Source organism: Glandiceps talaboti, chromosome 11, assembly GCF_964340395.1.
Source record: "Glandiceps talaboti chromosome 11, keGlaTala1.1, whole genome shotgun sequence".
Lineage (NCBI taxonomy): Eukaryota > Metazoa > Hemichordata > Enteropneusta > Spengelidae > Glandiceps > Glandiceps talaboti.
The window spans coordinates 4052501-4064460 of NC_135559.1; the positions used below are offsets into that span (position 1 = coordinate 4052501).

The window sequence follows — 11960 nt, forward strand, 5'->3', positions numbered from 1 at the left end:
AACCTGCAGCGATGTTGAATAAAACGTGTGTATACTATATAATGTATATTTCTCATCAGGATCGATTTCGAAATGCTATGATATTGAAGATTTTATTAATTTGAATAATCCATGTTTATCTATTTTTTTTCTAAAACACCAGCATTGTGTTATGTAGCGCTGAGGCTCATTCGAAGACGTATGCAAATGCGAAACACGTGTATTTTGCATATTGCCTTTTAACACAATCCTTGTCATCGGAAGCAAAGATTGACTAACTATGTGCAAGTGCTTGTGTTAAATTGAAAATAAATTATATTTGTTTCTTGTTGTTATGTTTTATTTATGAGTTTTAAAAAGTTTTATGTGGGAAGATATGTACTGTAGATTCCGCGCGTGGTCAAATCGTCTGCTACCTTTTCCTTGCTGTATGCGCACGCTTCAGATACCTCGAGTAGATGGAAGGCGGCATTTACAGCATGGTGCTCACATCATGCGCTGTTTCCTAGGAGTTGACGACAGTTTTCGACTTTACAATAAAGAAACCAGTCTTCATGGAGGGCGACGTCTACCTTTGCCATGTAAGAATGTTGACCTTTGACCTTTGACAAAGGTCAATCATTTGCTGATGGAAAAATGAGTATGTTGAAGTGGATCTCTAAAACGGGCCATCAGATTGCATGCAGATTTCTGTTTTCAATCTTTTCAGGCAATGACTTGAACCTCGGTCACCATAGCAACTTGTACTTGATTGACGTTTTGTTGACAGTTAATTTCGTCCTGAGCCGAGATCATGTTCCGAGCAATCCCCCTAAATACCCAAGACATGTTATCTCTGTCGCATATTGAGATTGATGACTTGGGCAAGTTGCTTGCAGCTTCCTTCAAGAACTGATGGATTCCAATACTATTCAGAGCTAATTAAAGGGAAAGACGTTGATTTCCTTGACAAAATTTCCAACACTGATCGAAATGCATTTTTATTTTACTAGAAGAATCTTTGATATCCTATGGCACTGCACTGTCATTACAAAGCACAAAACTGATTTTATATCCACAGAGGTTGCTAAAGTTCAATGACATGTGTTGCTTTGATTGAGAAAAACACGGTTTGTGACAGAAACATGGCTTTGAAGTACTGAATGCCAACATTCAATAGCATAATGGGATCACAGTTATTAGTGGGTAAGGATTTACTGAAAATTGTCAATTTTACTGTACATCACCGTTACCATGACAACTATTCATGCATAAAGGGGTCAATTGGAACACGGATTGTATTCGTTCTATTCATTGCTCGGACGTTTAGAACATGTACAGCTGAAAAATACAATACTAATACCCAATCAGGGACCCCCCCCCCCACCCATTCCCGTCTTTTTCACCTCCCCTCTCTCTCCCGTCTTTCTTTTCCTCGCTCCCTGTAGTTATTTCCGTTTAATAAATCCAGTTGTCTGTCTGTCTGTCTGCCTGCTTGTCTGCTTGTCTGTCTGTCTGTCTGCCTGCTTGTCTGCTTGTCTGTCTGTCTGTCTGTCTGTCTGTCTGCCTGCTTGTCTGCTTGTCTGTCTGTCTGTCTGTCTGCCTGCTTGTCTGCTTGTCTGTCTGTCTGTCTGTCTGTCTGCCTGCTTGTCTGCTTGTCTGTCTGTCTGTCTGTCTGTCTGTCTGCCTGCTTGTCTGCTTGTCTGTCTGTCTGTCTGTCTGTCTGTCTGTCTGCCTGCCTGCTTGTCTGTCTGTCTGTCTGTCTGTCTGTCTGTCTGTCTGTCTGTCTGTCTGTCTGTCTGTCTGTCTATCAGTCTATTTGCCTGTCTGCATATTTTTATCTGTCTTGTACGTCCACCTGTCTTTCTCTCACGCAATCCCTTCCCTCTCTATATCCTGTCTTTTCTTCATCTAACTCTCCTTATATCGGTGATGGTTGACACCTTAGCATTGAAATACCATTATAGTGACACCACATATCGTATGTCTTTCACATCCACATTACATACAAATGTACGAAAACACTATGGAACTGCATATAAGCCGATAGAACAAATATTACACAGATTTGTGTTACTTACCTACAGGATTTAGATTTTTCAAGGACAATGCTAGACAAATATAAGTGAAGCCAAACAATCCCAAAACCCAACAAAAATGTTATATTGTTGTCACTAAATGCCTTCAAGAAAAAGAAAATCGTGTAAAAGGGATAGTAGTCACAGACCACTTAATTTTCACATGCTTCGGTTTCCAGTGCGTTCAGGATGTTTTAGTCACGTTTGCAATGGTTTAATTCCAGTAGGACCATTGTTACTAACACGTACATGTACGTACCTTGGTTTGATGTCCCTGTATGTGGGAGGCGTCGTCAAAGTTCTTGATCTAGAATATAATGCTAAAAAGGCTATAGCGCACAACAAGAAGAAAAAGCCGGACAGCTTTTTCGCCATCTTCAAAACAATCTCCCTTTCATTCAACAACTGTTTGTCTTCTTTAGCTGGTTTCACCCACCGTATCTCCTGTACGGTCGTGTTTGCCAACCCGGTCCAGATGGCAAAGCGCGCTTGACTACAGCGTGAAGGCTGAGATGGCGTATCAGGCTAGAATACCGTTCTACTGTTCAGGTTCACGCAACACTTAAGTACATTTTGTGTTTGTTCCTTAATAGAAGCGCTCTCACACACTTAAAGTCACAGACTCGATTTTCACGGCTTCTCCTTTGTGACAGACGGCACTCTAAGCTTACTGTACAGATAGAAAACGCCTTCAAATGTTCCACAATGACACACTGCAAATACCAATGGGACACACTCACACAGTAGCTGAGCAAACTGTGTATCGACGTTGGTGTCAACAGAGGATCGCTTTTACATTCAAATTCTGCTCTTCACATACCTAAGTGTTCTATTTGACTCCGGACGAATACGTACTACGAAAATCCATTGCTCATTGACGACTTGTATATATGTAGTTCAGCTCAAAACATGACCACGAAGAAATAAACCTGAAAAATACATAGAAATGCTGTTGAACTTGATTTGTTACAGCCTCTAGAATTCGTCTCGGATGAGTTCACAACAACTTTGAGTCAAAACAGGCAGAAATGTAATACTTGGTCGATATATATATATGTATATGGCTTGCCCTTACTTCTGATAAGCTCGAGTGTAAGACAAGTGACATGAACACCTCGGTGATAAACGGGGAAACTGAAATATCTTTCGTCTGTAAATCTTAGACGAACTTTCAGTAAATTCCTGATTCGTGCTGGTCTTCAACAGCGTCTCATGGGTTGTCCCTGGTTGTTTATCAGAAATCCAAGGCGCGAAGCGAAAACTGATAGTTTCTACGTTTACTTCTAGTGAGCGGTTGGCGAATTGACGCTGTGCGGACGCTATTCACAAGACAAGTGGGCTCGTCAATCCTAACGTTCAACAAAATTCGGTGTCTGTATTCTCTTTTCCGAAATTGATATATGAATAAATGCAGCTATTAAAACCAGACTTCCGTCAGAAGCAGTCGCCAGTGTTTGTTATTTGCGCGATCTCTTGACCCCAAAATTGACATTAACTCTATATTATAACAGAAAAGAAAGTTGTATTTGATAGCATTACATGATGGTTAATTATGTTCACTTTAACAAATGGCAGGCTAGGTAGCTTTTAAGGAACGCCTATGTTTGGTAAGAATGACACAGACTGAGTTATAAATGGAAAACTACGCAGCTTCTTTTTTTTTTTACAATTCTTAGGTTAGGTAAGAAATGATGGCATATATGGTAACGCGATGTGTATTTTATTGTTGTTTTTTTTGAAAACGGCCTATAAGTTATGAACACATGTAAGAAGAACAGGCGTCTAGAATATTTCAATAATCATCAGGCATAGAGTACCTGACTTTCAATGAGCTCGATGGTTAATTTGGTTTTTTAGCTTTTTTGTTTTACTTTTCAATGAAACATATTATAACATTGACACCCAGTGCGTTTTTTTTTTTTTACCTCGGATCTATATTCGGAAGTTCACAAAACACAAAACAGATAGAGGAAGGCGATAAGTAAGAAAAGTCATTATTTAACCGGGGATAGAAAGCGTATAGAGTCCATATGTGTAGGGTGTGTTGGTAAAGTTTGTGCAAAGGCTCTGTAAGTGTAGTGAATACGAAACAAAGTTCCACCTTTGACTCAATTTACCCACGACGATATCTCCGGGGGGGGGGGTTGTTGTCAATCAAATGTGGCACATTGTCACATACTACCCCTGGACAAAAATGATGGTCAGGTAGGGAAGCAGTTGTGGTAATAAAGGGTTAACAGTGGACAAAGTCGACTCTCCGTATTAACCTAGGTACATTCTTTGCCATGCTTAAGAATACTGCTGCACTATGAGACGGGTGTGGGTAGGGGAGAGAGGCGGTGTGTTATAAGTTTCCAATCAATACTACTGTATAATTTTTTCCTGTAACATTTGTCAAAACTCTCTGACAGTGTAGTTTTATGTTATGCATGATACGATCAGGATTTTGATGCGAAATTATATCAAAGTGGTCGCGTTAAATATTCATTTATTTACACTGAAATATTACTCCCCATTTTTTTCTAAATGCAGCCAAGAAAATACGAGTCGACTAAGGGGCCTTGTCACTACGAGTCGCTAGATGAGTGGTGAAAAACTCTTAGGTCACGAGTGTTTTCGGGCTGAATGGAGGAAAACATTGGGAAATATTAATAATGAACACAAAATAATGGCGATTTTGACTTTTACGACTTTTCGACTACAGTATTTCGAGCACCATAGAATAAGTGACGTAGACACGACCGTGACCAGGGCATATGAATTCATATTTTCTGTTCAAAGGCAATAACTTGGCAGGTACATTGTATAATGACAATTATTTCCAAATCGTTAAAATACGACATTGTTATACTCGCCATTCACCTAGGTTCTCTTGCAAGATGAAACGATTTGTGTTGACATGCGCAGTTTATATTTATAGATCGGGACGAATTATCCTCGTATTAGTTTAACAAGCGAAGTTTATCACGAAAAAAAAATCTGAGGTGACGATTAACTCAGAAAGTCTCGACCCAGTCGATGGTGCCGTATCTCTCTTTTAAATCGTGCACAATTTCTGCTCCATTATCAGATCGATATACTCTCTCAACAAACATGTTATGCCATACAAAGACACGTCTAGATATCATATTCATATTATTTCCCGCGCCCACACAGGCAGACGAACACAGAGAACTGTTTGTTGCCTCGAGCTAGACCGGCGACACAACCAAGGTACAATAACTTTATGGAATTCTGTGAACGATGTCAAATTTATCAGTGTCTATGATTTCACATAACTTCATTTTCGTTTTCATTACGTGTTTCTTCAAGATGTTTGAACATGAGCGGCTCCTATTACATTTTTTTCGGGTGAAATCATGTATAGTTTATTTGTCGCCATTGTTAGTCAAACGAATAATTCCCCCTTTTGACAAAATTGATCATAGAAATGGTGTTGGCTCGTTTTCCTATCGCTATATCTATTTGTAGTTGCTCAAAGGCGTATTCATTTCGTATCCATTTGATGTACTTTTTGTCATCTTCAATTAGTGTATTCTATCTAAAGCCTACTTCTAATATCTCATAGAATGTGATGTGATGTGATGTGATGTGATGTGATGTAATATGATGTGATGTGATGTGATGTAATGCAACGTTATGTGGTGCAATGTGATATATCATATAATGCATAATGTGATGTCATGTCATGTTATGCGATGGCGTATGTCGAACTAATATAGTATAGCTTAAAGTGTAAAGTCCAAATTGTAAGTGAAGTTACAGTCTGAGAATTGTTAAAGTATTTTAACATGTTGTGGAGTACATCTCAGTTCAAATCAGTGCAGGACAACGTGCGGTACTTTAAACGAAAGATACTTTGTAATATATTTCAGTGTATTATTTTGAAGTGTGGTGAAATGTACTGCAATAAGTATAAAGTTGTGTTGTATATTGTATGTGTGGTGTGGTGTGGTGTGGTGTGGTGTGGGGGTGGTGTGGTGTGGTGTGGCTTGGCGTGCTGTGGTGTGCTGTGCTGTGCTGTGGCGTGGCGCAGCGTGGCGTGGTGTGCTGTGGTGTGTGGCGTGGTGTGGTGTAGTGTAGTGCATGACAGTATAATATAATATAATGCATGACGCTGTAGTGGAGTGTAGTGTAGTGTAGTGTAGTGTAGTGTAGTGTAGTGTAGTGAAGTACAGCGCAGTGCAGTAGTGTAGTGTAGTGTAGTGTAGTGTAGTGTAGTGTATTGTAGTGTAGTGTAGTGTAGTGTAGTGCAGTGCAGTGCAGTGCAGTGTAGAGCAGTATAGGGTAGCGTAGTGTAGTGTAGTGTAGTGTAGTGTAGTGAGTTGTATTGTATTGTATACAATTGTAGTGCAGTGTAGTAAAGTGTATTGTAGTGTACTACATCATATATGGTAATGTAGAGAAGTGCAATGTTGACGTGAATATTGTAGAAAAAATTGAAAAATTTGCCTTTTGTCGTGTCTTTTCTAAAGCCTTGTTAGTAAATAGCACGGACTACAAAATGTCCACACATTTAGACTTGAAATGGCCCAAACACAATACAAGTGGATAGCACGACTGTCCAATAGTGTTTGGGTCACGATTATCATGGTGATGTATAGGACTTGACAGGCCAAGATGAGCTGCGTTATTAAGTTATAGTATAGAACTATACTCGACGGTATTAACCCTAACCATTAGTCAGGATGAACACATATGATAACCAAATGGTCTTTGTATTGCCCCCAGGGCTGAATTTCCGTTGTTAATTCTTTTTCTTGAGTGAACACTCAGCTTATCAATTACTAATGGAGTTTATCACGTGACCATGAAAAGGCAAGACTGATCCGACTCGACCTTTGATCTCGGTCTTCTTTAATATGCATCGAGTGTGAAATTTTATATCAAAATATTGACCCTAACTACCAGAACTATTTTCATAAAATAATAGAGAGTAATTTTGCTGCCGGCGGGGGACTCGATCGGTATCGCGCCGAGCCTGGTATGTTTTCATATTTTGCACATAACTGGTGAAAGCAGATACGATGCTGATAGTCGACGCTCTGGTTGCAATGTATGGATGTCACTTATTTCAATTAAGCTCTGTAGATTAAAGCACCTTCCCACCAACTCTACTGCATCTCTCTGTAATATTTAGTAAATCTCTGATATATCATTGGTTTGAATCACAATCCTTTGTTTTTCTTCAACAATATCAACATTTTGGTGTATAAATTTCCTTTTTTAACATGTGACCAAATACATTTCAAGTAAATTTATATCTGAATATGCAATTAAAAATATAACTTAAGCCTGCGATTAGAATATATGGCTGGGGCCCTTGGAGAAATGGGGGAGGAGACATAACAAAATTGGGGGTTGATGAGGGAGGACCTCAAACAATTTTGAAGCTCAAAAGGGTGGGCTGCAGCTGTGAGGGGAGGGGGGTTGTATGTGTAATGACGGAGACACAGATAGATGTAGATATAACACCGAGGAGTGAGATTGACTCTTTGCGAAAAAAAACCCTTGAGAAGCAGTCGTTTACATTGTATATTTGACGCTGCCAAGGTAAAGGACTCGGAATAGAATTATTGAAAATACCACTTTTCGTCGCACATATATATGACGATCCTCGTGTAAGGAAAACGCGATATCACTTTTTACAATGTCTTTAGGATGTTTAATTTTCATGGATCATTTCGTTGATGACAATTGACGATTACCATTTTTGTGTCATGGATTTATTTCCAGTTTAACACCATCCATTGTTTGCCATCAGAATTCAGGTATGGCCTTAAATTTACAACCAAACAAGTTTCACTATACAATAGAAGCCAGTTGACCTGACAAAGAACGTCTTGTGCACTAGTCGTCTGACGAGAGTTTTCATCTGTTTCAAGAAATGTTAAATACTGTAACATGGCATCCTCTGGTGCGACAAAAACTTACCAGCATTGCTACATTTCCTTTGCATGGTCTACTTCTCGGCCACGTTACGTTGGTTCACACTCTTAACAACTCAAAATGTAATGGAACTAGACGATAAATGTAGCAATGTTAAGATTTTTGTAGAACCAGACGATAAAATGTAGCAATGTGAATAAAATTTTTGTTGAGCCAGAGGATAAAATGTAGCAATGTTAGTAAGATTTTGTGGCACCAGACTATACAATGTAGTTGAGCCAGAGGATAAAATGTAGCAATGTTAGTTAGATTTTGTGGCACCAGACAATAAAATGTAACAATGTTTGTAACATTTTTGTCGAGCCAAAAGATAAAATGTAGCAATATCAGTAAGATTTTTTGAGGAACCAGACAACTCTAATTCAGGTTAACTGGATTCTGTTACATTGTGATTTTTTGGTGTATGAAAAGTGTTAAACTCTTTTAGGTGAGTAGTAGAACATCAATGGCGAATCAGTGTGAGAAAGTTTTGTCGGATCATACGCCGTCCACGTTGTCCATATGTTGTTATTGACTTTCTTTTTTCTGTTCTTTTCTTACGTAAACAAACATAGCAAGCTGAAGCATCGGGTTAGGGTAAAATATACACTCCTTTCAAATTCCGCGAGTTTATACACATTATAATCGTAACTTATTTCAGTTTAGTACTAGGTTGTGACCCGTTTTACATGACGATAGAGAGGGCATATATTTGACAATCTTAATGTATTTTTTGATCAGTAAGGCAGATTAGTTTTTCAAATTGAAGAATTCAGCCTGGCATCCGATGATTCAAAATTCCCCGAAGAACAGTATACAACATACTTGAGAGAAGATATCCGTCTTGTGTCAGTCGTCGCTCGGATATTGCGAAGTCCACGTTAATTCACTGTGAGATATAAATAATGTTGACCCCCGGGGATATAAATTACACTGACGCCCGGGAGTTAAATTGTGCTGACATCCGGGAGATGAAAGATTGGGGATGACTTACAAACCTAAAGATGCAAGTAATGTACAGCATAACAGGGAAAATGGATTTTGACCCTGTGGGAATCATACACTTTCCGGCCTTCATGGTGCGTTAGTTAGACACTTCCTCTGATTCTGAGCATGCTTATTTGACACTGGTCCAAACGATAGCGTGACTAACAGATGAATGTATGAACCGTGCATAGAAGTGTATAGTGTACTTATAAACCCTGTAGTGCACACTACAGGTATCAGATTTAACATCATCAATTAAGAAATAACCATGGCAATGAATGAAGGGATTAGAAAAACGTAGGATCTAGTGTAAGAGGAACTAGTGATGGATAAATGATGCTATCAAATGATGAGATATACTGATAATTTGCAAGCCATCCGAGGCGGTCGCCAAATCCGATGGGTACTATTTCTTATTACTTGCTCACATACGCTAACCAAAGTTTCTTTCTGTGTGATCTCCAAACACTGAAATATCATATAACAGTTAGAATGCCATGGTTCATAATTTCTTTTAAAATCGAAAATATTACTGTATTTGGCAAGAGATCCATCGTTGTTTTCGTTTACATAGGTTACTCATAAACTGGATGTAGCAAGGGGTTATGTACAAACGTAAACAATGATGAATCTCCCAGTCTATTCGCAAGGGTCATACAAGTAAAATAAAGTTAATTTGAGATTTTCGGGAGGATTTCACATATTAAGATGTATAGCTTGAAATATTGTATTGTTTTGACAGACAGTACTAAAACATAGAATAGCATCATTTGAACCGTTAACTTACCAAAAGCGAAAATCGATCCTTCTCTCTATGGCACGTAGCATGCGTGAGTGGTAACTTCTGTGTTCATCGTCAGTGGCAACATAGAATGCAAACTGACTTGAAGACACACAGTAGCGATTGCTTTAGGATTCGTCTGTGTTCATTAGCCCCCTGCTAACATCTCTTACACGACAAATTCATTCTGCATATACTGCGCCCTGCTGTTTCTAATATTATACAAAGTTCTAGATTTTCCTAGAGGCGTCTACATCAAAAGCGTGCCCTCTGTCGCCGCTGTAATTATATCCTAGCTAGGCGCTAGGCGCTACTGCATAGTCAGAATCGATTCGATTTGAGTTCAATTTACAATGGATAAACGATGGCGGTGAATACACGGTGGTATAAACTTGTGATGAATACCTTGAAGGGGTTCGGTTGAAATTTTAATATCAAAATGTATGTACATGTACTCATACAGCTTAGTTTTCTATTTAGCTGATGGATTATGAGTAATATCTTTACCGTGAGATGCGGGCAGTTTGACAGATTTCCTTTTTACCCAGAATGCAATTTTATTCATTGAATATCGTAAGAGATTGTCGCCATCAATTTATCAATATGTATGTTATGCAGTATCAAGCCTAGGGTTACCAGATTTATACCAGATCTCATTTTAGTCTTGCAACGTACTAGTATTTAACATTTGTATATGTATGTATGTATGTATGTATGTATGTATGTATGTATGTATGTATGTATGTATGTATGTATGTATGTATGTATGTATGTATGTGTGTGTGTGTGTGTGTATGTATGTATGTATGTATGTATGTATGTATGTATGTATGTATGTATGTATGTATGTATGGATGGATGGATGGATGGATGGATGGATGGATGGATGTATGTGTGTGTGTGTGTATGTATGTATGTATGTATGCATGCATGCATGCATGTATGCATGTATGTAATAAATGTATGTATGTAATGTATGTATGTATGTATGTATGTATGTATGTGTTTGTCTGTCTGTCTGTCTGTCTGTCTGTCTGTGTGTTTGTCTGTGTCTGTGTGTGTGTGTGTGTGTGTGTGTGTGTGCACCGTGTGTGTATCTATGTACGATACCCTTCCTTTTTTTAAATTAAAGAGAGTGGCTAAGCTGACATGTTGTCATTGGTGGCGCTTCATGATATTGTTTTTTTGTAAAAGGCCATTTCCAAAGGTAGTCTATCATTGCTAATTGTTGTCCCATGTGTTTTCTCAGTGTGATTGAAACACTACCCCTCCATGATGCAAACACAACCCCCTCCTATGAGAGCACTGTTGCTCGATGGTGTCAGAAAACAGAGTTCCTCAATTTTCGAAACCACTGTATGTTCATGATGGGGGGGGGGTTTGAATGTAAGCAAATCAAGCATATATATTCCAAACGCCTCCTTTCCTTGGAGTCATAGTTTTAATAGCAAATGTTCAATCCAAACTGAGCATGTTCAGATGCAAAGCATTATGGTATTATTTCAAATTGTGGTCATTACCTTACCAGGGGTAATAGGAAGAATACCCCCCACCTGCAATGGTCTGGGTAACTAAGACTATAAGACATTTGGTGTCAAACAACGTGACCGATTTTTACAGTGATTGATACGTGTATTTCCCACAATGCATCGTTCAAAATGGCGAGTTTCTCCTAACTAGGTGTTAAAAGCAGTGTGAACATGGCAAAACTATAAGCCTATATTATATTCATAATGTTGTCTATCAACAATTCAAATTTGTTACCTGTGCTATATCACGTGATTTTACGATGGAACAGATATGTCATATCTTTATATTATATTATAGCCTAGTTCCTATACGATACGAGTTACCATACAAACAAGTTTCTTACTTGTCTGTGGTTACGATTGCTACGATCATCTCCACTCACTACGCCGTCTATCTAGTCAAAGTCGAACATTCTACCGTATATAATCTGGCTAAACGCAATGCTGGATGAACGGTAAACGGTGCATGTGAAGCATGTCAGTAGTAATCCATCACATATGGGTTTACTTCCTTCAGACAATTTGCTCATTAATATTCAATTAGTACAGCTGTTTTAACTATAGCAGGATAGTCCAACCGATTTCCCACCTCCAGTCTGAAACTAAAATCACCTGGGACCATAACGTTTATATAAACGCTGTCGGGGGAGCACAGATTTCTGTACTAGAATAACGACTTTGACTAGACGCAGTGAGAGG

General features: G+C 38.7%; 1 protein-coding gene across 1 annotated transcript in view; it reads right to left on the minus strand.

Moving 5' to 3' along the window:
• Positions 1-2411, minus strand: part of LOC144442683 (galactose-3-O-sulfotransferase 2-like) — a 17084-nt gene extending 14673 nt beyond the window's left edge. Inside the window, exon 1 of the mRNA XM_078132058.1 lies at positions 2296-2411. Within this exon, the coding sequence (XP_077988184.1) occupies positions 2296-2411 (116 nt within the window). The remainder of the gene's footprint in view (positions 1-2295) is intronic.
• Positions 2412-11960: the final 9549 nt, after the last annotated feature.